Here is a 27,215-nt window from a genome sequence, read left to right as displayed (position 1 = left end):
AGCATTTCTAATGTGACGGAAAAGGGCCATGTCTTTCTCCTACTTGTGTCATAACATTCAAAACATGTATCTAATTATACATTTATTTTAATTCCAAACACTTTGACTTCTACATTCCTGTGATAATTGGCTAAAAGGACTGTTCAGCTTTAGTTTTTTACAAAGCTACAAAGCTCAATTAATTTCCCAAAACAAGCTACAACCAAACCATCACCAACGGAAGCTACAACCAGACAATTACCAACCCAAACGACTTAAAACTCTATACCTGTTTGCTTTCACTACCTGTGTGCTGTGGATTGTGGTGATTGCACTGACACTGGTTGCCCTCAAGAAGAAACTAGGCACTGTACAGAACAACATAGAACACACATAATGGTTCTTCATCCAGTTGGACCAGTCAGCAAATGATTTTCAGCAAATATTTTCCTTCGCATTGCTGCCCACCACAGTAGTCTCCATCTGCTTTTGTGTCTACTCCTCTGCCTATCCGGGGATAGCAGGAAACTCTGCTCCCTACCTGTACAGGGATAGTTCTGCACTTGTAATCCTTGGGTGGGCCACCTAAGCATTTTTTTCAGGCCGGGATGGAAAAACACTTTCACTGTAAACTTAAACAATCTAAACTAGATATAGGATAGTACAAAATATAATGGACCTATATGTTTAAATAAATAATCTTTGAGGACTAACAATCACCAAAATAAAAGATAGACAGGGCGAATTGAAAATTCCCAAAAACAATGAATTTAGCAGTATTGGTTTTGAAATGTATATATGTTGGAGCAAAAGAACACAGCATTAACCATGGAAACATTTCTATAATTGCAAGAAATTTGCTTTAAAACTTCAACATTTTCTCTCAGCTCCATGTCAAAATGTGCAGAATTGCAGGAAATTAGCTTTAAAATTCTAAAATGTCTCTACACCGACGACATGGGGGCCTCTATGTTCTCAAAAATCCTGCCACCTAAACCCATTTTTTTTATCCAGAAAAAACCCTGTTATAATTTGGCAAGCTGAGTTTGATTAGCTGAGCACCTTCCTAATGTTGGGACCACCTCAAGGAGCAGAGCCTAAACGACAATACTAAATTATCATTCACATGTTATGTTCAATGAAATGTGATGAGAACATCTATTCGGTTGACATGACAGAACCTTATTTTGGGTTATGACAGGGTAAGACATTAAGCTCGCGGTGCATTATAAGTTATTCTTCAAGAATAAATGGGTTAGCTGTAGATCACGAGATGAAATTAACATTGAATAGCAGAAAATATTCCAGATTGTTCCAGAAAATGCCAATACAGTCACTACCTTAAAAAAGCCAACAAGTTAGTTTTAATTACACTCATATAGCAGTTAATACTAACTGAAATCCATGAGTGTAACAGGAATTTCCAGGTGAACCAAAAAGGAGAGCACTTTGATAAAGGCAATCAAATCAACCTGCTTTACAAGTTTTTTTGCAAACAGAGAGAATATCATTCAGCACAGAAGCAGAGAAAATATGTCTAATTCGTCTTCTCTATATCAGACCCTTATATTCTAATCACACAGCGCCAAATGTTCTGTAAACACTGGCCTGAGAGGCGTGTAGGGTGTAAAAACTCTTACCTGGAAGAGCGAGGAACGCAAACATTTCGCTACACCCACAATAGCATCTGCTAAATATGTGTATGTGACCAATAAAATTGTATTTTCAATCATTTGATTTGATCGCAGGTACAATACAACAGTAGTGTGTGCTTTGCCCAGTCTGGCGACAGCCAAATCGACAGGTAGTTAATCTTTACATTCAAGTCTAGAGACCTGCTCTCACACTTTTACCTAGTAACCTCATTGGATATGATTGCGCCTTTCCACCTTCCAATCAACATCGTCCGGTTCGGTTGTTCTACTATTACCTTTCCGCATTAGTATTTTAATTAAACAAGTACAAGATTGCAGCAGACAACCCAGTCAGTCGGTAGCGTTCTTTTGGTCCGTCTTCGCTATAAGGATTCTGTGGCTAAATCAGGTAACAGAGGTACATTGCATGGTACATTACAAGTTGATTTCAAGAAATATAAATGGAAAGTTAAAGTACAAAAGTAATTGCTCAGCCATTTCCTGGTTGTATGGATTATTAGCAGTTTGCGTGGTTTCAGTTTATGTCACAAAACTAGTGTAGAGAATCATTGTACAATTTAAACGGCTGTGAAATATCTGTTCAATAACCAAAAATGATGTATAGAGTAACTGTATGTATAGCCTCTTTAAAGGGAAAATGTCACCCAAATTACAAACAAACCACTATCTCCAAATGTTAACTTTTTATTATTTGTGTGTGCCCAAAATTCAATGTAAATCAGTATCCCACATATTAGCATGTTTCGTGTCCAAATTATACCAACATTTCTAAAATGGATTGTGTTGCTCAATAATGTTAATTGTTAGATGATTTCAACATGAAACATGAAGGGTTGCGCTCAAATTTACCCTATCTGCCTATCCTACCCAATGATAATTTATAGTGCATTTGGAAAGTATTCAGACCCCTTAACTTTTTTCCACATACATTACAGCCTTATTCTAAAATGCATTAAATACAAAAAAATACGAATCAATCTACACACAATACCCCATAATGATAAAGCAAAAACAGGTTTTAGAAATGTTTACTAATTTATAAAAAATAAAAAAGCAGAAATACCTCATTTACATAAGTATTCAGACCCTTTGCTATGAGATTCGAAATTGAGCTCAGGTGCATCCTGTTTCCATTGACCATCCTTGATGTTTCTACAACTTGATTGGAGTCTACCATTGGTAAATTCAATTTATTGGACATGATTTGGAAAGGCACACAGCTGTCTATATAAGGTCGCAGAGTTGACAGTGCATGTCAGAGCATAAACCAAGCCATCAGGTCGAAGGAATTGTCCGTAGAGTTCCGAGACAGGATTCTGTCAGAGGCACAGATCTGGAGAAGGGTACCAAAACATTTATGCAGCATTGAAGGTCCCCAAGAACACAGCGGCCTCCATCATTCTTAAATGGAAGAAGTTTGGAACCACCAACACTCTTCCTAGAGCTGGCCGCCCGGCCAAACTGAACAATCGGAGGAGAAGGTCCTTGGTTAGGGAAGGGACCTAGAACCCGATGGTCACTGACTGAGCTCCAGAGTTCTTCTGTGGAGATGGGAGAACCTTCCAGAAGGACAACCATCTCTGCAGCACTCCACCAACCAGGCCATTATGATAGAGTGGCCAGATGGAAGCCACTCCTCAGTAAAAGGCACATGACAGCCCACTTGGATTATGACAAAAGGCACAAAAAGACTCTCAGACCATGAGAAACAAGATTGTCTGGTCTGATGAAACCAAGATTGAACTCTTTGGCCTGAATGGCAAGAGTCACGTCTTGAGGAAACCTGGCACCATCCCTACAGTGAAGCATGGCGGTGGCAGAATCATGCTGTGGGGCTGTTTTTCAGCAGCAGGGACTGGGAGAATAGTCAGGATCGAGGAAAGTGAGAGAGATTCTTGATGAAAACCTGCTCCAGAGTAGAGGTCGACCGATTAATCGGAAATGGCCGATTAATTAGGGCCCATTTCAAGTTTTCATAACAATCGGAAATCGGTATTTTTGGACACCGAATACACCTTTATTTATCCTTTATTTAACTAGGCAAGTCAGTTAAGAACACATTCTTATTTGCAATGACGGCCTAGGAACGGTGGGTTAACTGCCTTGTTCAGGGGCAGAATGACAGATTTTTACCTTGTCAGCTCATGGATTCAATCTTGCAACCTTTCAGTTACTAGTCCAACGCTCTAACCACCTGATTACATTGCACTCCACGAGGAGACTGCCTGTTACGCGAATGCAGTAAGAAGCCAAGGTAAGTTGCTAGCTAGCATTAAACTTATCTTATAAAAAACAATTAATCAATCATAATCACTAGTTAACTACACATGGTTGATGATATTACTAGTTTATCTAGCGTGTCATGCGTTGCATATAATCAATGCGGTGCGTATTCGCGAAAAAGGACTGTCTTGCTCCAATGTGTACCTAACCATAAACATCAATGCCTTTCTTAAAATCAATACACAAGTATATATTTTTAAACCTGCATATTTAGTTAATATTGCCTGCTAACCTGGCTCGTTTCAAACTCTGTGAAGACTATTTCTTCCTAACAAAGACAGCCAACTTCGCCAAACGGGGGATGATTTAACAAAAGCGCATTTGCGAAAAAAGCAATCGTTGCACGACTGTACCTAACCATAAACATCAATGCCTTTCATAAAATCAATACAAAGAAGTATATATTTTTAAACCTGCATATTTTGCTAAAAGAAATCCAGGTTTGCAGGCAATATTAACCAGGTGAAATTGTGTCACTTCTCTTGCGTTCATTGCACGCAGAGTCAGTGTATATGCAACAGTTTGGGCCGCCTAATTTGCCAGAATTTTACGTAATTATGAGATAACATTGAAGGTTGTGCAATGTAACAGGAATATTTAGACTTATGGATGCCACCCGTTAGATAAAATACGGAACGGTTCCGTATTTCACTGAAAGAATAAAGGTCTTGTTTTCGAGATGATAGTTTCCGTATTCGACCATATTAATGACCTAAGGCTTGTATTTCTGTGTGTTATTATGTTATAATTAAGTCTATGATTTGATATTTGATAGAGCAGTCTAACTGAGCGATGGTAGGCACCAGCAGGCTCGTAAGCATTCATTCAAACAGCACTTTCGTGCGTTTTGCCAGCATCTCGTCGCTGTGCTTCAAGCATTGCTCTGTTTATGACTTCAAGCCTATCAACCCCCGAGATTAGGCTGGTGTAACCGATGTGAAATGGCTAGCTAGTTAGCGGGGTGCGCGCTAATAGCGTTTCAAACGTCAGTCGCTCTGAGACTTGGAGTGGTTGTTCCTGTAATGGCTGTCAATGTCGTTCTCCTCCTCAGACGAGGAGGAGCATGGATCGGACCAAGATGCGGATTGGTAAGTGTTCATTATTTAATGGCAAACCAACAAACACTACAAATTAACAAAACAACAAACGTGACTAACCTGCAACAGTCCTGTGTGGCCCAAACGCTGACACAGGAACAAACACCCACAAAACACAAGTGAAACCCAGGCTGCCTTAGTATGACTCTCAATCAGAGACAAACGATACACACCTGTCTCTGATTGAGAATCATACCAGGCCGAACACAAAACCCCACATAGAAATAGAAACCTAGACCAACCCACCCAATTCACGCCCTGACCAACTAAAACAAATACATAACAAAGGAAAACAGGTCAGGAACGTGACAGAACCCCCCCCTTAAGGTGCGAACTCCGGGCGCACCAGCACAAAGTCTAGGGGAGGGTCTGGGTGGGCGTCTGTCCACGGTGGCGGCTCTGGCGCTGGTCGTGGTCCCCACCCCACCATAGTCAACCCCCGCTTCCGTGGCCTCCTCCCAATATTCACCCTCCATGTCAATCCCGCTATTCCAAAAGGCAGTAACAGACTGAGGGGTAGCAGTTGACTGAGGGGCAGTACCAGGATAAGGGGCAGCACCAGGATAAGGGGCAGCACCAGGATAAGGGGCAGCACCAGGATAAGGGGCAGCACCAGGATAAGGGGCAGCTCCGGACTGAGTGGCAGCTCCGGACTGAGTGGCAGCTCCGGACTGAGTGGCAGCTCATGACTGTAGGGCAGCTCATGACTGTAGGGTAGCTCATGACTGTAGGGCAGCTCATGACTGTAGGGCAGCTCATGACTGGAGGGCAGCTCATGACTGGAGGGCAGCTCATGACTGGAGGGCAGCTCATGACTGTAGGGCAGCTCATGACTGTAGGGCAGCTCATGACTGTAGGGCAGCTCATGACTGGAGGGCAGCTCATGACTGGAGGGCAGCTCATGACTGAAGGGCAGCTCATGACTGAAGGGCAGTTCTGGCAGCTCCTGACTGGCTGGCGGATCTGGCAGCTCCTGACTGGCTGGCGGATCTGGCAGCTCCTGACTGGCTGGCGTCTCTGGCAGCTCCTGACTGGCTGGCGTCTCTGGCAGCTCCTGACTGGCTGGCGTCTCTGGCAGCTCCTGACTGACGGACGGCTCTAGCGGCTCCTGACTGACGGACGGCTCTAATGGCTCGGGACAGACGGGCGGCTCTGAAGGCTCGTGGCAGACGGATGGCTCAGATGGCGCTGGGCAGACGGATGGCTCAGATGGCGCTGGGCAGACGGATGGCTCAGACGGCGCTGGGCAGACGGATGGCTCAGACGGCGCTGGGCAGACGGATGGCTCAGACGGCGCTGGGCAGACGGATGGCTCAGATGGTGCTGGGCAGGCAGGCAGTTCAGACGGCGCTGGACAGACGAGCAGTGCAGGCGGCGTTGGGCAGACGGCCGACTCTGACCTGCTGAGGCGCACAGTAGGCCTGGTGCGTGGTATCGGAACTGGAGGCACTGAGCTGGAGACACGCACCATAGGGAGAGTGCGTGGAGGAGGAACAGGGCTCTGGAAACGCACTGGAAGCCTGGTGCGTGGAGTAGGCACTGGTGGTACTGAGCTGGGGTGGGAAGGTGGCGCCGGATATACCGGACCGTGAAGGAGGACACGCGCTCTTGAGCACCAAACCTCCCCAACCTTACCAGGTTGAATGGTCCCCGTAGCCCTGCCAGTGCGGCGAGGTGGAATAACCCGCACTGGGCTATGCAGGCGAACCGGGGACACCACCTGTAAGGCTGGTGCCATGTACGCCGGCCCGAGGAGACGTACTGGAGGCCAGATACGTTGGGCCGGCTTCATGACATCCGGCTCGATGCCCAACCTAGCCCTCCCAGTGCGGCAAGGTGGAATAGCCCGCACTGGGCTAAGCACGCGTACTGGGGACACCGTGCGCTTTACCGCATAACACGGTGTCTGACCAGTACGACGCCCTCTCACTCCACGGTAAGCCCGGGGAGTTGGCTCAGGTAACCAACCCGGCTTCGCCACACTCCCCTTTAGCCCCCCCCCCCCCCCCCCCCCCAAGAAATTTTTGGGTGAGCCTCTCGGGCTTCCAGCCGCTCTGCCTTGCCTTAGCCTCATACAACCTCCTCTCCGCTTTCGCTGCCTCCAGCTCCGCTTTGGGGCGGCGACACTCCACTGGCTCTGCCCAGGGTCCTTTACCGTCTAGGATCTCCTCCCAAGTCCATTCCTCTTTTCCCCATTGCTGTTGTTCTCTCCGTCCTTCTCCAATCCGCTTGGTCCTGGTTTGGTGGGTGTTTCTGTAACGGCTGTCAATGTCGTTCTCCTCCTCAGACGAGGAGGAGCATGGATCGGACCAAGATGCGGATTGGTAAGTGTTCATTATTTAATGGCAAACCAACAAACACTACAAATTAACAAAACAACAAACGTGACTAACCTGCAACAGTCCTGTGTGGCCCAAACGCTGACACAGGAACAAACACCCACAAAACACAAGTGAAACCCAGGCTGCCTTAGTATGACTCTCAATCAGAGACAAACGATACACACCTGTCTCTGATTGAGAATCATACCAGGCCGAACACAAAACCCCACATAGAAATAGAAACCTAGACCAACCCACCCAATTCACGCCCTGACCAACTAAAACAAATACATAACAAAGGAAAACAGGTCAGGAACGTGACAGTTCCCCTTGCCCTGCAAGGGCCGTGGCTTTTGTGGAGCGATGGGTAACGCTGCTTCGAGGGTGGCTGTTGTCGATGTGTTCCTGGTTCGAGCCCAGGTAGGAGCGAGGATAGGGACAGAAGCTATACTGTTACACTGGCAATACTAAAGTGCCTATAAGAACATCCAATAGTCAAAGGTATATGAAACACAAATCGTATAGAGAGAAATTGTCCTATAATTCCTATAATAACTACAACCTAAAACTTCTTACCTGGGAATATTGAAGACTCATGTTAAAAGGAACCACCAGCTTTCATATGTTCTCATGTTCTGAGCAAGGAACTTAAACGTTAGCTTTTTTACATGGCAGATATTGCACTTTCATTTTCTTCTCCAACACTTTGTTTTTGCATTATTTAAACCAAATTGAACATGTTTAATTTTATTTGACGCTAAATTGATTTTATTGATGTATTATATTAAGTTAAAATAAGTGTTCATTCAGTATTGTTGTAATTGTCATTATTACAAATAAATGTAAAAAAAAAAATTATAATAAAACGGACGATTAATCGGTATCGGCTTTTTTGGTCCTCCAATAATCGGTATCGGCTTTTTTGGTCCTCCAATAATCGGTATCGGTGTTGAAAAATCATAATCGGTCGACTCCAGAGTACTCAAGACCTCAGACTGGTGTGAAGGTTCACCTTCCAACAGGACAACGACCCTAAGCACACAGCAATGAACGCAGGAGTGGCTTTGGGACAAGTCTCTGAATGTCCTTGAGTGGCCCAGCCAGACCCCGGACTTGAACCTGATCTAACATCTCTGGAGAGACCTGAAAAAAGCTGCGCAGCGACGCTTCCCATCCAACCTGACAGACCTTGAGATGATCTAAAAAGAAGAATGGGAGAAACTCCCCACATACAGGTGTGTCAAGCTTGTAGCGTCACACCCAAGAAGACACGAGGCTGTAATCGCTGCCAAAGGTGCTTCAACAAAGTACTGAGTAAAGGGTTTTAATACTAATATACATTTACGTTTTTAATATATATATACATACATATGCAAAAAAATCTAAAAACCTGTTTTTGCGTTGTCATTATGGGGTATTGTATTTAGATTGATGAGGGGGAGGGGGAAACAATTTAATCCATTTCAGAATAAGTTTGTAATGTACCAAAATGTAGAAAAAGTAAAGGGGCCTGAATACTTTCCGAATACACTGTTGGTCAAGCTTTGTTTGTTTTGCAAATTGCACATTGAAAGACAGAGGGTAACAAAGTCTAACCAAACTTGGTTTGTTAATGATTGTTTGTTTATTTGCATGTGAACGAGTGTGCTTACGCTGGAAATAGAATGCATGGCAGTGATTGAGAGAAAAGCAGTGGCCACGAGAATATACAGTTGAAGTCGGAAGTTTACATACAGTTAGGATGGAGTCATTAAAACTCATTTTTCAACCACTTCACACATTTCTTGTTAACAAACTGTAGTTTTGGCAAGTCGGTTAGGACATCTACTTTCTGCATGACACAAGTATTTTTTCCAACAATTGTTAACAGACAGATTATTTAACTTATAATTCACTGTATCACAATTCCAGTGGGTCAGAAGTTTACATACACTAACTTGACTGAGCCTTTAAACAGCTTGGAAAATTCCAGAAAATGATGTCAAGGCTTTAGAAGCTTCTGATATGCTAATTGACATAATTTGAGTCAATTGGTGGTGTACCTGTGGATGTATTTCAAGGCCTACCTTCAAACTCAAGACTTGACATTATTGGAAAATCTAAAGAAATCAGCCAAGAACTCAGAGAAATCTTTGTAGACCTCCACAAGTCTGGTTCATCCTTGGGAGCAATTTCCAAATGCCTGAAGGAAAACACGTTCATCTGTACAAACCATAGTATGCAAGTATAAACACCATGGGACCACGCAGCCATCATATTGCTCAGGAAGGAGACGCGTTCTGTCTCCTAGAGATGCGAAAAGTGCAAATCAATCCCAGAACAACAGCAAAGGACCTTGTGAAGATGCTGAAGGAAACGGGTACAAAAGAATCCATATCCACAGTAAAACGAATCCTATATTGACATAACCTGAAAGGCCGCTCAGCAAGGAAGAAGCCACTGCTCCAAAACCGCAATAAAACCACCAGACTATGGCTTGCAACTGCACATGGGGACAAAGATCGTACTTTTGAGAAATGTTCTCTGATCTGATGAAACAAAAATAGAACTGTTTGGCCATAATAACCATCGTTATGTTTGGAGGAAAAATGGGGAGGCTTGCCAGCCGAAGAACACCATCCCAACCGTGAAGCACGGGGGTGGCAGCATCATTTTGTGGGGGTGCTTTGCTGCAGGAGGTACTGGTACACTTCACAAAATAGATGGCATCATGAGGGAGCAAAATGATGTGCATATATTGAAGCAACATCTCAAGACATCAGTCAGGAAGTTAATGCTTGGTCGCAAATGGGTCTTCCAAATGGACAATGACCCCAAGCATTCTTCCAAAGTTGTGGCAAAATGGCTTAAGGGCAACAAAGTCAAGGAATTGGAGTGGCCATCACAAAGCCGTGACCTTAACCCTATAGAAAATGTGTGGGCAGAACTGAAAAAGCGTGTGCGAGCAAGGAGGCCTACAAACCTGACTCTGTTACACCAGCTCTGTCAGGAGGAATGGGCCAAAATTCACCCAACTTATTGCTTGTGGAAGGCTACCCGGAATGTTTGAGCCAAGTAAAACAATTTAAAGGCAATGCTACCAAATACTAATTGAGTGTATGTAACTTCTGACCCACTGGGAATGTAATCAAAGAAATAAAAGCTGAAATAAATCATTCTCTCTGCTATTATTCTGACATTTCACATTCTTAAAATGAAGTGGTGATCCTAACTGACCTAAGACGTTTTTTTTAACTCGCATTAAATGTCAGTGTCACGAACGTCGTAATCCTCTTCGTCTGAGGAGGAGTAAGGATCGGACCAAAGCACAGCGTGGTTTGAATACATTCTTCCATTTTTAATGAAGAACACTTAAACAAAAACAACAAAACGAATAAGACGAACGTGACTGTTATATAAACACTGTGCTAACATGCAACATGACATAGACAATAACCCACAATACAAAACAGGCTACCTAAATATGGTTCCCAATCAGAGACAACACAAAACACCTGTCTCTGATTGAGAACCATATCAGGCCAAACACATAGAAATATACAAACCAGACATACAACATAGAATGCCCACACAGATCACACCCTGACCAACCTAAACATAAAACATACAAAGCAAACTATGGTCAGGGCGTGACAGTACCCCCCCCCCCCCACTGGACTGAGGGGCAGCTCCGGACTGAAGGGCAGCTCATGACTGAAAGGCAGCTCATGACTGAAAGGCAGCTCATGACTGAAGGGCAGCTCATGACTGAGAGGTAGCTCATGACTAAAGAGCTGCTCATGACTGAAGGGCAGCTCATGACTGACGGGCGGCTCTGGCAGCTCCTGACTGGCGGGCGGCTCCTGACTGGCGGGCGGCTCTGGCGGCTCCTGACTGGCGGGCGGCTCTGGCGGCTCCTGATTGGCGGGCGGCTCTGGCGGCTCCTGACTGGCGGGCGGCTCTGGCGGCTCCTGACTGGCGGGCGGCTCTAGCGGCTCAGGACAGATGGGCGGCTCTGACGGCGCTGGACAGACGGGCGGCTCTGACGGCGCTGGACAGACGGGCGGCTCAGGCGGCGCTGGACAGACGGGCGGCTCAGGCAGGGCTGGACAGACGGGCGGCTCAGGCGGCGCTGGACAGACGGGCGGCTCAGGCAGGGCTGGACAGACGGGCGGCTCAGGCGGCGCTGGGCAGACGGGCGGCTCAGGCGGCGCTGGGCAGACGGGCAGCTCAGGCGGCGCTGGGCAGACGGGCAGCTCAGGCGGCGCTGGGCAGACGGGCAGCTCAGGCGGCGCTGGGCAGACGGGCAGCTCAGGCGGCGCTGGACAGACGGGCAGCTCAGGCGGCGCTGGACAGACGGGCAGCTCAGGCGGCGCTGGACAGACGGGCAGCTCAGGCTTGCCGAGGCGCACTGTAGGCCTGGTGCGTGGTGCCGGAACTGGTGGTACCGGGCTGGGAACACGCACCACTGGGCGAGTGCGGGGAGGAGGAACAGGGCGTACTGGACTCTGGAGACGCACAGGAAGCCTGGTGCGTGGTGTTGGCACTGGTGGTACTGGGCTGGTGCAAGGGACTGCCACAGGCTGACTGGTGCATGGAGAAGGCACCGGATATACCGGACCGTGGAGACGCACTACAGATCTCGAGCACCGAGCCTGCCCAACCCTACCTGGCTGAACGCTCCCCGTAGCCTGGCCAGTGCGGCGAGGTGGAATAGCCCGCACTGGGCTGTGCTGGCGAACCGGGGACACCATGCGTAGGGCTGGTGCCATGTACCCCGGCCCAATGAGACGCACTGGTGACCAGATGCGTAGAGCCGGTTTCATGGCACCTGGCTCGATGCCCACTCTAGCCCGGCCGGTACGAGGTGCTGGAATGTACCGCACCGGGCTATGCACACGCACCGGGGACACTGTGCGCTCCACCGCATAACACGGTGCCTGCCCGGTACGACGCTCTCCACGGTAAGCACGGGGAGTTGGCTCAGGTCTCCTACCTGGCTTAACACCACTCCCCGTGTACCCCCCCCAAGAAATTTTTGGGGCTGCCTCTCTGGCTTCCAGACGTGCTTACGTGCAGCCTCCTCATACCGCCGCCTCTCCCCTTTCGCTGCCTCCAGCTCAGCTTTTGGGCGGCGATATTCACCAGCCTGTGCCCAGGGTCCCTTACCGTCCAGAATCTCCTCCCAAGTCCATTTTTCCTGACATCGCTGCCTCTCCTGCTCCTGCCCGTTACCACGCTGCTTGGTCCTATTTTGGTGGGTTATTCTGTCACGAACGTCGTAATCCTCTTCGTCTGAGGAGGAGTAAGGATCGGACCAAAGCACAGCGTGGTTTGAATACATTCTTCAATTTTTAATGAAGAACACTTAAACAAAAACAACAAAACGAATAAGACGAACGTGACTGCTATATAAACACTGTGCTAACATGCAACATGACATAGACAATAACCCACAACCCACAATACAAAACAGGCTACCTAAATATGGTTCCCAATCAGAGACAACGCAAAACACCTGTCTCTGATTGAGAACCATATCAGGCCAAACACATAGAAATATACAAACCAGACATACAACATAGAATGCCCACACAGATCACACCCTGACCAACCAAAACATAAAACATACAAAGCAAACTATGGTCAGGGCGTGACAGTCAGGATTTGTTTAAACGTATTTAGCTAAGGTGTATCTATGTAAACTTCGACTTCAACTGTACTGTAGCTTGTCAAATTAGGAAGTCTATTTGTCTGACCTCTACGGGAGCAATGCTGGTAAAAAATTGCTTTTAAATTGTGCACTGTTACCTTTGGAATTCTGAAATGTCATGTTAGAAAGTGTCTTTAGGGTTGATAAGTTTAACTGCAAGCCAGCGTTATGTATGGGCTATAGTGGTCATGAAAAAACATCGTAGCAATGCATAAATGCAACTACATTCTACATTTATTAACTGGGTTGTGTTTCACAATTACATCACGTTGTCAATGTCATTTGTCTTGGCAGTATTACCGTTGCTGCTTACAGACGATTTTATCACAAGGTTCAAACAAAGTGCATGGGTATTGAGTGAATCAGATCTTGTCTAGAGATTGAGTGGGTCATTTGTAGAAAGGGAATTAGAGGAATTGTTATGATCTTCCCAACTTTGCTAAGTTAAGTTGTTGGCTAACAATTGTATTGGGCTGTATAGGCTATGGTTTATTTGACCTCTGTCCTATTTGAAAACAATGCCGCCTACTGTACCTGTGTTGGATTCGATCATAGGCATATAGCCTAGGCCGGCTATTCCCAAACTGAGGTACGCGCAATGTAGTCGGGGGTACGCCAAATAATAACAGTCCGTTTAGATTTTACAACAAGGCTATACATTTGGGTGATGTTTTTTTCTTGCCTGAGTAGCCTCGTTTTACTGCCAAAAATAAAATTAAACCATCTAGGTGTTCAGCGAAATAACAACACAATGTCAAATACAGGTAGCCTAGTCAAATAATTAACATCCAGTCACGTTATCCGTTACTTTCTCACGGCAAACCTTCACTCTTGCGCAGACATTTAGAAACGAAACATGCCAATTTGAAAAAAAAGAACAGGAGTTTTTTTGGCGAGAATTAAGACGACTTTCGAGTAGTAAGACATGTATAGCAACAGATACCATTAATAAGAAGGGGCTAGAAGCATCTCATGGTAAGCTACCGAGTGGCTAGGACAGGCAAGCCCCATACTATTGTGGAGGACTTAATTCTTTCTGCTGCCTCAGATATGGCTGGGACAATGCAGGGGGAAAAGGCTAATAAAACTACACAGACAATGCCTTCATCAAACGGCACTGCTTCACGATTCATCAGTGACATGGCAGGAGATGTTTTGAAACAATTACTGCTTTGCATACAAGCCAGTGAATTCTATGCGTTACAGCTGGATGAGTCAGATGTGGCGGGCCTGGCACAGCTCCTGGTATATGTACGTTACATTTATGGGAGGTCAATTAAGGAAGACATCCTCTTCTGAAAACCACTGGAAGCCAGGAGAGGATATTTTTTAAAGTACTGGACAGCTTTGTGACATCAAACGGACTTTTACAACATTCAGAAGTGTGCAGGTTATGAAGGGGCAAAGTATTGACACGTTTTTTTTTAAATTGAGAGACGAGCTTAAAGTTCTTTACTAACAATAATTTTCACTTGTCTGACCACTTGCATGATGACGAGTTTCTCACACAACTGGCGTATCTGGGTGATGTTTTTTAGGAATCTAGGATTACAGGGACTCTCCGCAACTATATTCAATGTGCGGGACAAAATTGAGACTATGATTAAGAAGTTGGAGCTCTTCTCTGTCTGCATTAACAAGGACAACTCACAGGTCTTTCCATCATTGTAGGATTTTTTTTGTGTGCAAATGAACTCAATCTTACGGACAATGTCAAATGTGATATAACAAAACACCTGAGTGAGTTTGTTGCGCAATTACGCAGGTACTTTCCCGAAACGGACTACACAAACAACTGGATTCGTTATCCCTTTCATGCCCTGCCTCCAGTCCACTTTCCGATATCTGAACAAGAGAGCCTCATCAAAATTTCAACAAGCGGTTCTGTGAAAATTACATTTAACCAGAAGCCACTGCCAGATTTCTGGATAGGGCTGCGCTCAGAGTATCCTGCCTTGGCAATTCGCACTGTTAATACACTGATGCCCTTTGCAACCAAGTACCTATGTGAGAGTGGATTCTCGGCCATCACTAGCATGAAAACTAAATACATGCGCAGACTGTGTGTGGGAAATGATTTAAGACTGAGACTCTCTCCAATACAACCCAACATTGCATCCTTTCAAGCACACCCTTCTCATTAACCTGTGGTGAGTTATTCACCATTTTTGATGAACAAATAAGGTTTTATATGTAAGATGGTTAAAATAAAGAGCAAAATTATTGATTATTATTTGTGCCCTGGTCCTATAACAGCTCTTTGTCACTTCCCACATGCCGGATTGTCACAAAACTCACACTCATTCTTATGTTTAATAAATGTATCGTATAATGTGTGTGTGTGTGGCAGGCTTACAATGATGGCAAAATACATTTGAGAGTACGCTGACCCTGGTGCTAGAGGGGTACGCAGTTGTAGGTTGAATGTTTGAAGGGCTACGGGGCTATACAGTTTGAGAACCACTGGCCTAGCCTAAAAACTCAAGGAATGAGAACTCCTATTTCAAGAGAGAATAAATCAAATCAAATATTATTTGTCACATGCACCGAATACAACCGGTGTAGACCTCACCATGAAATGCTTACTTACAAGTCCGCTGCTGCTACTCTCTGTTCATCATATATGCATCCCTTTAATCATATCTACATGTACATACTACCTCAATTAGCCTGACTAACCAGTGTCTGTATGTAGCCTCGCTACTTTTATAGCCTCGCTACTGTATATAACCTGTCTTTTTACTGTTGTTTTATTTCTTTACTTACCTATTGTTCACCTAATACCTTTTTTGCACTGTTGGTTAGAGCCTGTAAGTAAGCATTTCACTGTAATGTCTACATCTGTTGATTTGATTTAACCAAGAATGCAGTCAAGAAAAATAAGAGTTAAGAAAATATTTAGTAAATAAACTAAAGAAAGAAAGTAACACAATAAAATAGCAATAACAAGGCTATATACAGGGGGCACCGGTACCAAGTCAATGTGAAGGGGTACAGGTTAGTCAAAGAAATTGAGGTTATATGTACATGTAGGTAGGGGTAAAGTGACTATGCATAGATAAAACAGTGAGTAACAGCAGTGTAAAAACAAAAAAACGGGGGGTCAATGCAAATAAGCCAGGTATTTTGGTATTTTATTAGGATCCCCATTAGCTGTTGCAAAAGCAGCAGCTACTCTTCCTGGGGTCCACACAAAACATGAAACATGACATAATACAGAACATCTATAGACAAGAACAGCTCAAGGACAGAACTACATACATTTTTTCAAAAGGCACACGTAGCTTACATATCAATGCATACACACAAACTATCTAGGTCCAATAGGGGAGAGGCGTTGTGCCGTGAGGTGTTGCTTCATATGTTTTTTGAAACCAGGTTTGCTGTTTATTTGAGCAACATGAGATGCAATAAGGGCTCTATATAATACTGTACGCTTTCTTGAATTTGTTTTGGACTTTGGAACTGTGAAAAGACCCCTGGTGGCATGTCTGGTGGGATAAGTGTGTGTGTCAGAGCTGTGTGTAAATTGACTACGAAAACAATTTGGGATTTTCAAAACATTGTTTCTTATAAAAATAAGAATTGATGCAGTCAGTCTCTCCTCAACTCTTAGCCAAGAGAGACTGGCATGTATAGTATTTATATCAGCCCTCTGATTACAAGGAAGAGCAAAATGTGTCGCTCTGTTCTGGGCCAGCTGCAGATTAACTAGGTCATTCGTTGCAGCACTGGACCACACGACTGGACAATAATCAAGATTAGACAAAACTAGAGCCTGCATTGACAATGACAGTTTCAATTTAATAACCTGTTATGGCTGCAAGCCCGATATCGGTACACCTATGACAACATCCCCCCACCCCCCCCACACTGATTAGCATCGCTAGCATATCGTCACAATTAAATAGTAGCATCTAAATATCATTAAATCACAAGTCCAAGACACCAGATGAAAGATACAGATCTTGTGAATAAACCCATCATTTCTGTTTTTTAAAATGTTTTACAGGGAAGACACAATATGTAAATCTATTAGCTAACCACGTTAGCAAAATACACCATTTTTCTTTGTCCACCATTTTTTCTCTCCACCACTAGCTATCACCAATTCGGCCAAATAAAGATATTGATAGCCACTAACCAAGAAAAAACCTCATCAGATGACAGTCTGATAACATATTTATTGTATAGGATAGGTTTTGTTAGAAAAATGTGCATATTTCAGGTAGAAATCCTAGTTTACAATTGCACCCACCATCACAACTCGACTAGAATAAATACACAGAGCAACGTGTATTACCTAATTACTAATCATAAAACATTTCTTAAAAATACACAACTCACAGCAATGGAAAGACACAGATCTTATGAATTCAGACAATATTTCAGATGTTCTAAGTGTTTTACAGCGAAAACACAATAAATCGTTATATTAGCATACCACATGTGCAAACGTTACCAGAGCATCGATTCAAGCCAAAGAGAGCGATAACGTAATCATCGCCAAAATATATTAATTTTTTCACTAACCTTCTCAGAATTCTTCCGATGACACTCCTGTAACATCATATTACAACATACATATAGAGTTTGTTCGAAAATGTGCATATTTAGCCATAAAAAACCGTGGTTATACAATGAAAATAGTAGCAAAACATGCCTGAAAATGTCGGTCGCCATCTTTCAGAGTGATCTAGTTTAATCAATAGCTAATCATATACTTGACTAAAAAATACAGGGTTGACAGGAATCGAAAGACAAATTAGTTCTTTATGCAATCGCTGATTTACATTTCTAAAATTATCCTTACTGTGCAATACAGGGTTCGCCAAGCGAAGCTATAGCAAACAAAATGGCGGAATATGCGTTTAAAATTTTTCGACAGAACAACGAATTATCATATTAAATATTTCTTACTGTGAGGTGATCTTCCATCAGATTCTTGGGCAATGTATCCTTTCTTGGGTCTAATCTTCTTTTGGTCGAAAGATGTCCTCTGTCCGTCGAAATGCCCACTAACGTTCGACCGGGACCCCGAAACGTGCCCAAAGCTTCAAAGAGCATCACATAGAACTTCCTCAAAATCGCACTAAACGGATATAAATTGCTATAAAACGGTTTAAATTAACTAACGTATGATGTTTTTAACACCTATAACGGGTAAAAACATGACCGGCGCTATATTACTGGCTAAACAAAGGCTTGGAAAAAGCCAAGTCCGACGTCCTTCTTGCGTTGAGCGCAGGGTCCAAAAGAACGCTACTTCCGGTATTTGGTCATTTATAGAGGCACTGATTGCGCAATCGACTCCATTCAAATTGTCACCACTTACTGACATCTAGAGGAAGGCGTGGGCAGTGTTTGTATCCTCATAGGATTTACAGAAACTTTTAAAACTGATCTGGAACCAGAGGCCAAGATGTCTGAAATCTGACACACTGGGAGGAAAAGTGCTGTAGAATGAGTTCTGTTTCACTCAGAGACATAATTCAAACGGCTATAGAAACTAGAGAGTGTTTTCTATCCAATAATAACAATAATATGCATATTGTACGAGCAAGAATTGAGTACGAGGCCGTTTGAAATGGGCACGATTTAGCTGGCTACTCAGTAACGCCCCCTGCAGCCATAAGAAGCTAAGGTAACTCCGTCTCCTCAACTTGTTCAACAGCCACACCATTCATTACCAGATTCAGCTGAGGTCTAGAACTTAAGGCATGATTTGTACCAAATGTGATTAACTGTTCAGCAGGGGGTAGAAGCTGAGGGATGAGGGTAGAAGCTGTTAAGGAGTCTTTTGGACCTAGACTTGACACTCTGATACTGCTTGCCGTGCGGTAGCAGAGAGAACAGTCTATGACTAGGGTGGCTGGAGTCTTTGACAATTTGTAGGGCCTTCCTCTGACACCGCCTGGTATAGAGGTCCTGGATGGCAGGAAGCTTGGCCCCAGTGATGTACTAGGCCATACGCACTTCCCTCTGTAGCGCCTTGCGGTCAAATGCCGAGCTGTTGCCATACCAGGTGGTGATGCAACCAGTCAGGATGCTCTCGATGGTGCAGCTGTAGAGGTTTGAGGATCTGAGGACCCATGCAAAATCAGGTGTCCTGAGGGGCAATAGGCATTGTCGTGCCCTCTTCACAATTGTCTTGGTTGGTTTGGACCATGATAGCTTGTTGGTGATGTGGACACCAAGGAACTTGAAGCTCCTGTCCTGCTGCACTAATGCATGTGAATGGGGGCGTGCTCGGCCCTCCTTTTCCTGTAGTCCACAATCATCTCCTTTGTCTTGATCACGTTGAGGGAGAGGTTGTTGTCCTGGCACCACACTGCCAGGTCTCTGACCTCCCCCCTATAGGCTGTCTCATCGTTGTCGTTCAGGCCTACCACCATTGTGTCGTCTGCTATCTTAATTAAGGTGTTGGAGTCGGGCTTGGCCTCATAGTCGTGGGTGAACAGGGAGTACACAAGGGGACTAAGCACACAACCCTGAGGGGCCTCTGTTTTGAGGATCAGCGGGTCAGATGTGTTGTTGTCTACCCTTACCACCTTGGGCGGCCCGTCAGGAAATCCAGGATCCAGTTGCAAAGGGAGGTGTTTAGTCCCAGGGTCTTTAGCTTATTGATGAGCTTTGAGGGCACTATGGTGTTGAACGCTGAGCTGTAGTCAATGAACAGCATTCTCACGTAGGTGTTCCTTTTGTCCAGTTGGGAAAGGGCAGTGTGGAGTGCAATAGAGATTGCGTCATCTGTGGATATGTTGGGGCGGTATGTGAATTGGAGTGGGTCTAGGGTTTCTGGGATGATGGTGTTGATGTTAGCCATGACCAGCCTTTCAAAGCACTTCATGGCTACAGACGTGTGCCATGGCTATTTCCATGTAATCTGTGTCATCTTCCAGGTCTATGTGCTTCTGTCACAATGGACTGTAAAAGGTGCTTACCTGTGTTCTCGACTCTTGCCATGTGGCGTCACAAGTATTATTTTCCTGGGACACCTCCAGCCTCCCCCACCAGCAGCCAGAGGCTTGTGAAATCACAAGATAATATTGTAGGAGAAAAAAAAGTTTAATCAGCTAGTAAACCGGTGTATGATCTGATTTGTTACAGCTTTCCTGATAATTTAGTTGCTTGCAACTATGTTGTATTTGGATTGCTTCATGTAACACCCCAAGCGACTGATAAGCAATTACTCTGCAACTTGGTTGCATCCGGTTGCAAAAACTTCTACTTTGGGAAACTAGTTGTAAGCAACAGTCAATCAAAACAAATGCTTTTGTCACCTGATCCATAGCTGTCAGTGCTGCAGGATCCGCAATCAAGTTGAATAGAAGAGACATTAGCCTAATTAGTCAATAAATGCAATTTTTTTGTTGAGGCTAGGTTGTTATAGTATTTTTACAAGAAGATCAACTTTTTTCTGCTCACTTTCTTTCGAAATGGGTAAAGCAATAGTCACATGGGAAAATATGAAATTAAGATGAAATTCTTAATCTGGTGTGCCTCGCCCAGATCAACATGAATTTGTATGGGGTCTAGTCTAGGTCCGATAAACGTACACCGTGTTTTGGGATATCAAATACAGCTAAGGTAATTGGAGAAGCATGTTAACAGTTACCAGCTTCTATGTGTCCATATAAAGGGGACTGGAGACTGGGGCCATGTGGAAGTGCCTGTCCAAATATGTCTGCATCTTCCTCCTGCTGACCCTGTCAGGCTTCTTCTTCCTGTTCCGCAACATCAGCATTCTGGAGGTGAGGAGGAAAGTGATCTTCCCCCAGTACAAGTCCAAGCTTACTTCCATCACAATCTACCTGTGTTACTCTACGACCTTCTTCCCCTCAGTGACCTCTACTCTCATCCACAGTGGAAGTTAGACCTATGCATCTGGGAACTATGCAGCAACCACTCAGAGGGCCCTACTCCCCTGGACCACAATCAAAGCTGTAACCACCTGGGCCAGGAGCGCACACCTGAGGAAGCTCTGGAGGAGCATTACCTCCTGGAGTCCATTGCCTGGCCAGAGCCTCCGCCCCAGCTCATGTCTATACCCCTGGAACAGACCAGTGACCCTGCGCACAGCCATTTTGCAGTGCTGCCAGCAGTGGGTGGGAGAGAGTGGCACGTGGGGGACCAGCTGGAGTCTCTGGTCCTTATGAAAGATTTCCAGGGACGTCCCAAGAGCCATGGTGGGGACTTCTTGCTGGCTAGGCTGCACTCCCCAGAGCTGGGGGCAGGCGTTGCAGGACAGGTGTTGGACCACCAGAATGGGACCTACTCTGCCATTTTTCTGTTACTGTGGGAGGGGTCCGTACAAGTGGAGGTGACACTGGTTCATCCTAGTGAGGCAGTTGCTGTTCTACGAAACTTACGTGAAGAACGGCCCAACCGGGTGCTTTACAAGAGCCTGTTCCGTTGTGGATTACTGTCTGAGACCACAATGTGTAACCTTTGTCTGCCGACCAACCAGGAACCGCTGTGCAATTACACAGACCCCCACACGGGTGAACCCTGGTACTGCTACAAGCCTAAGCAGCTGCTGAGCTGTGACACACGGATCAACCACTTCAAGGCAGGCTACCAGAAAGATCTGATAACCGACAAAGAAGCACTGCTCTTCCAGAGGTTAGTGTGGCGTAAAAAATAGTGTGCGTGGGAATGAGTGTATGTTTTACCTTAGACCTATGCAGCCTTTTTCCCAATATACAATTACAGAATGTTGTTCAGGTGATTGTTATTGCTTGCTTTTAAACATTTCAAATTATTATTTTACTTTTTTAGTGGTGTAAACCTCAAGACACATATTCAGGCTAAGGGGTCTGACAGTGTCACTGTGCTGCCTAAGAAGGAAGGTAGGAAAAATTGTTGCAGTATGAAGACAAATCGGAGAGTGTATGTACAGTGATGGTAGCTGGTGCATCATGTTTCCTCTCGTATTTCAGACAAACCAGAGGTGGAAAGCAGCCATGCAAAGCCAGCGCCTGTCAGGACCACTCCCTCTGGGTATTACTTCCAAGGGTCATGGCAGTCCCTGGGTGATGTCGTGATGCGCCAGTTTAATGATCCAACTGCCATTACTCAGTGTTTGAAGGGCAAGGTGGTGTACATGTACGGAGACTCCACCGTCAGACAGTACTATGAGTTCCTCATCAGCTTCTTGCCAGGTGACTGCTGTTTGCCAAACCTATTACATCTCACACTCAGCTGTTTCAGGTGCGTTCAAATTCTCTCTCTATAGATCCGTTTATACAGGGCTGTTGTGGAGCAGGTCGAGAGCTTCAAGTTCCTTGGCGTCCACATCACTAATTACCTAACATGGTCCACACACACCCGCACAGTCATGAAGAGGTCACGGCAGCACCTCTTCCCCTTCGGGAGGTTGAAAAGATTTGGCATGGGCCCTCGGATCCTCAAAAAGTTCTACAGCTGCACCATCGAGAGCATCTTGACTGGCTGCAACACCACATGGTATGGCAAATGTGGACAGCCCAGTACATCACTGTGGCCAAGCTCCCTGCCATCCAGGACCTCTATATCAGACTCCAACCACTCAAGCCATGGACTGTTCACTCTGCTACCATCCGGCAAACGTTACCGGAGCATCGGCTCTCGGACCAACAGCTTCTACCCCCAAGTCATCAGACTGCTAAATTGCCAGACTGCTAAATAGTCAATTAATGGTGCCCTAGCTATCTGCACTGACTCTATTTTGCACGAACCCTACGCACACACACTAGACTATATGTGCAAACCATATACACACTCACTAGACTATATATACACAAACACTACATTGACACTCCTAAACAAAACCCACACATATTCACATGCACTACATGCGCACATACATAACACACACACGCAGACCGACATAACACAAACACACATACGTGCACATTAGACACACACTCACACACACACACACACACACTTTCCATAATCGTCATTCGCTGCTGCTGCTCTGTTCTTTATTTTACTCATATTATCTATCCTGATACCTAGTCACTTTACCCTGCCTTCATGTACATATCTACCTCAAATACCTTATTATTATCTATCCTGATGCCTAGTCACTTTACCCTTCCTTCATGTACATATCTACCTCAAATACCTTATTATCTATCCTGATGTCTAGTCACTTTACCCTGCCTTCATGTACATATCTACCTCAAATACCTTATTATTATCTATCCTGATGTCTAGTCACTTTACCCTGCCTTCATGTACATATCTACCTCAAATACCTTATTATTATCTATCCTGATGACTAGTCACTTTACCCTGCCTTCATGTACATATCTACCTCAAATACCTTATTATTATCTATCCTGATGTCTAGTCACTTTACCCTGCCTTCATGTACATATCTACCTCAAATACCTTATTATTATCTATCCTGATGACTAGTCACTTTACCCTGCCTTCATGTACATGTCTACCTCAAATACCTTATTGTTATCTATCCTGATGACTAGTCACTAGTTCATGTACATACAGTTGAAGTTGGAAGTTTACATACACTTAGGTTGGAGTCATTACAACTATTTTTTCAACCACTCTAGAAATTTCTTATTAACAAACTATAGTTTTGGCAAGTCGGTTAGAACATCTACTTTGTGCATGACACAAGTCATTTTTCCAACAATTGTTTACAGACAGATTATTTCACTTATAATTCACTGTATCACAATTCCAGTGGGTCAGAATACACTGAGTTGACTGTGCCTTTAAACAGCTCGGAAAATTCAAGATGATGTCTCCTTCCTGAGCGGTGTGACAGCTGCGTGCAGCATGGTGTTTATACTTCCATACTATTGTTTGTACAGATGAACGTGGTACCTTCAGGCGTTTGGAAATTGCTCCCAAGGATGAACCATACTTGTGGAGGTCTACAGTTTTTTTTGGCTGATTTCTTTTGATTTTCCCATGACTTCAAGCAAAGAGGCACTGAGTTTGAAGGTAGGCCTTGAAATACATCCACGGGTACACCTCCAATTGACTCAAATTATGTCAATTAGCCTATCAGAAGCTTCTAAAGCCATGACATCATTTCCTGGAATTTTCCAAGCTGTTTAAAGGCACAGTCAACTTAGTGTATGTAAACTTCTGACCCACTGTAATTGTGATACAGTGAATTATAGGTTAAATAATCTGTCTGTAAACAATTGTTGGAAAAATTACTTGTGTCATGCACGAAGTAGATGTCCTAACTGACTTGCCAAAACTATAGTTTGTTAACAACAAATTTGTGGAGTGGTTGAAAAATGAGTTTTAATGACTTCAATTGTACTGGGTGTATTGATACTGATACACCATCAAAGTGTAATTAATAACGTCCCCATGCTCAAAGGCATATTCAATGTCTGCTTTTTTTTACTCATCTACCAATAGGTGCCCTTCTTTGCGAGGCATTGGAAAGCCTCCCTTGTCTTTGTGGTTGAATTTGTGTTCGAAATGCACTGCTTGACTGAGGGACCTTACAGATATTTGTATTTGTGGGGTACAGAGGTGAGGTAGTCATTCAAAAATCATGTTAAACACTAGTATTGCACACAGAGTCCATGCAATTTATTATGTGACTTGAAAAGCAAATGTGTACTGCTGAACTTTTTTAGACTTGCCATAACAAAGTGATTGACTCCAGCCATGTCAGCCTTTCATTTCACCTATTGACTCAAGACATTTAAAAAACATAATTCCACTTTGACATGATTGGTTATTGTGTGTTTTGCTGTTACTTTCTGAAAGCACTTTAAAGTGTAATTTGTCCAATGTCACGGTTGTCCCGCCCTCTCAAAATAAATCACACCAGCCAGTTGAATGAAGATCATGGTCTTCATTAGAAGCCAAGTGCCTACTGGCAATGTGGTCGGATGCCACAGTCCATACCACGTCAATCCCTGAATAAAATGGGCCTATAGAGATACAACTATTTATGAAGAGATATCTTCCCGAATGAGAGAAAAAATAGTTATCCCGTTCCCACGTCCAATGCCAGTGCAAAATCAAAAACATCGTAGGCTACATAAAGGCCAAGGACTGAGTTTAAACTGAACTACAAATGTATTGGGAATGTATGGGACAGAGTATGATGGAGTTGCAGAAGAAATGCATGACAAGCGTATGGCCTAATTTTCCACCTGTAGGCTACCTTTAGATCGAGCCAGAATGAAAGGTGGATGGGTGGTGATTAGTCTATTTCGGTTGCTGTATCAGATATGAAAATGATACATTAGCATTGCAATCCTTTTCGATTCTATTATATTCTATAGTATTCTGTGAATCTTTGAGCATTTTCCAGCTGTCAGTAAAGTGCAGCAGATGTCCAAACTGATGCGTAAAGGCGCGTAGCTTTCTGCAAGCATGAGCAAGCATGAGCGAGGCCATTATCCAATATATTGCAGGCTTCAATATGAAGGCCTCTTTAAGATACCTTTATATTTATACTTTATTCCTTTATAAAGCCACTTGACTTACATGCATGTTTCTTTGCACTTTTTATCAATTGCTGCTTTTATCCATGCATTTTCAGAATTTGACCACTCATCTTGCTTATCAGAATTATTGAGGTTCCATTAGCGAATGATCAATGATTTGTCCTATACTAAAGGTTATTTAGAATACAAGATTACAATAATATAAGGACAATGTATGTAAACATCCATGCGTAAAGAACAACCCTGTCCAGACATGTTTGGATAATATGTTGCGCCATTCAGAGATGCAATTTGTATCCTACTCTTTAACTTAACCTGTTTCTGTTTTTACTGAGGTAAAAACTGTGCAATAATTGTATTTTATACACATATCCAGATGTGGTGACCTTTTTAGGGATGGGAGAGATTCACTGAATATTTATTTGTATGGCTGTGGACAGGTTGAGGTTATCGGGACAGTAGCCTATTGCGCCCAGTCTTAAATCGTTGGATAACAAAAGTAGGCTGTAATGATGTGAGTATAAAACTATTGTCTATAAAAGTGTGCCGTTTTCTGTCGATTTACACAGCTTGTGTCATAATGGGAGGTCCAAGGCAGGTTCGATTAAGTTGCATACAGGTAGGGACCAGGAAATCTGGTCAAAATACAGACGAAGTGGGTAGAGAAGAGACATATTTAATTAAGTGTAGACAACGAATCTCGATCAGACAGTGATCAAATCTTGATCGCGATGGCGACAACCATGTTTATGCAAGGTGTAATCATGGCTTCTGTCACATATATATCTCGCAACATTAATCTCACTCTCTCTCTGTCACAGAGTTGAAGGATTTCAACCTTCGAAGTCCGGGGAAGGCAGGGCCCTTCATGGCGGTGGACATCCCCCACAATATTCTGCTGAAGTACCGCAGCCATGGGCCCCCCATCACCTGGACCCCTCTCAGCATCAGTCAGCTGCGCTATGTAGCTAATGAGCTGGATGGCCTGGCCGGGGGCTCAGACACTGTTGTAGTCATCAGTGTTTGGGCCCATTTCTGTACCTTCCCTGTGCAGGTTTACATTCGTCGACTCCGCCACATTCGAAGGGCGGTGGTGCGGCTTCTGAACCGGGCTCCGGGGACTGTGGTAGTGGTGCGCTCGGCAAACCTCCGGGCCCAAAGCCTAAAAGAGAGTCTCATCGTCAGTGACTGGTTTTCGGTTCAGTTGGACGGGGTGATCAAGGCCATGTTCAGGGGCCTGAATATCAAGTTAGTGGATGCCTGGGAGATGACCCTTGCCCACCACCTCCCACACAATATCCACCCGCACCCTCCAATCATTAAGAACATGATAAACACTATCCTCTCTCACGTCTGCCCAGTGAAGAACTAGCAGAGAAAGTTAAATTATTTCTGGCACAATTTACAAAATAACTAGCATGGGTGGAGCGTTGTCCGACTAGGTTACATGATTCATCACTTGAGCCTGCTAAATTTTAACATCTACGAGCAAAAAGTACATCTCAACGCCATGAAGAGTCTAAATGACAATGGCATTCTACTAACATATCTAGTGACAGAAAGATTGCCTCAAATCAACATGTAGCTTTTGTCCAGGCTGCGCTCTCCAAATTCCAAAGATTGTACAACAAATTGCAATGAAATAGTATTTTCTTACAGGTTTTATTCTTTGTACTGTACCTCTGCTTTAAAAAAGAAAGGAATTCACTTTTCAATCAAATAAAGCCATTTGTGGAATTTTTTCAAAGGTG

General features: G+C 44.3%; 1 protein-coding gene across 1 annotated transcript; it reads left to right on the top strand.

The window, feature by feature from the left end:
* Window positions 1-1,805: 1,805 nt before the first annotated feature.
* LOC120030397 (NXPE family member 3-like) lies at window positions 1,806-27,215 on the top strand. The gene is made up of 6 exons (XM_038975787.1): window positions 1,806-2,022; window positions 20,670-20,781; window positions 20,895-21,652; window positions 21,809-21,879; window positions 21,970-22,191; window positions 26,286-27,215. The coding sequence occupies exons 2-6, from the start codon at window positions 20,689-20,691 to the stop codon at window positions 26,834-26,836; spliced, it is 1,695 nt and encodes a 564-aa protein (XP_038831715.1). The 5' UTR covers window positions 1,806-2,022; window positions 20,670-20,688; the 3' UTR covers window positions 26,837-27,215.

Source organism: Salvelinus namaycush, chromosome 36, assembly GCF_016432855.1.
Source record: "Salvelinus namaycush isolate Seneca chromosome 36, SaNama_1.0, whole genome shotgun sequence".
NCBI lineage: Eukaryota > Metazoa > Chordata > Actinopteri > Salmoniformes > Salmonidae > Salvelinus > Salvelinus namaycush.
Note: the sequence above shows the minus strand (reverse complement) of the source record. Positions and strands in the feature narration are given on the sequence as shown.

What these genes read in the sequence shown, in the direction of transcription:
- LOC120030397 (XM_038975787.1), top strand. Translation starts at nt 20,689, where the DNA reads ATGTGGAAGTGCCTGTCCAAATATGTCTGCATCTTCCTCCTGCTGACC. An exon ending in TGTGCTGCCTAAGAAGGAAG is followed by an intron (nt 21,880 to 21,969) that starts GTAGGAAAAATT and finishes CTCGTATTTCAG; the next exon opens with ACAAACCAGAGGTGGAAAGC. An exon ending in CCTCATCAGCTTCTTGCCAG is followed by an intron (nt 22,192 to 26,285) that starts GTGACTGCTGTT and finishes TCTCTGTCACAG; the next exon opens with AGTTGAAGGATTTCAACCTT.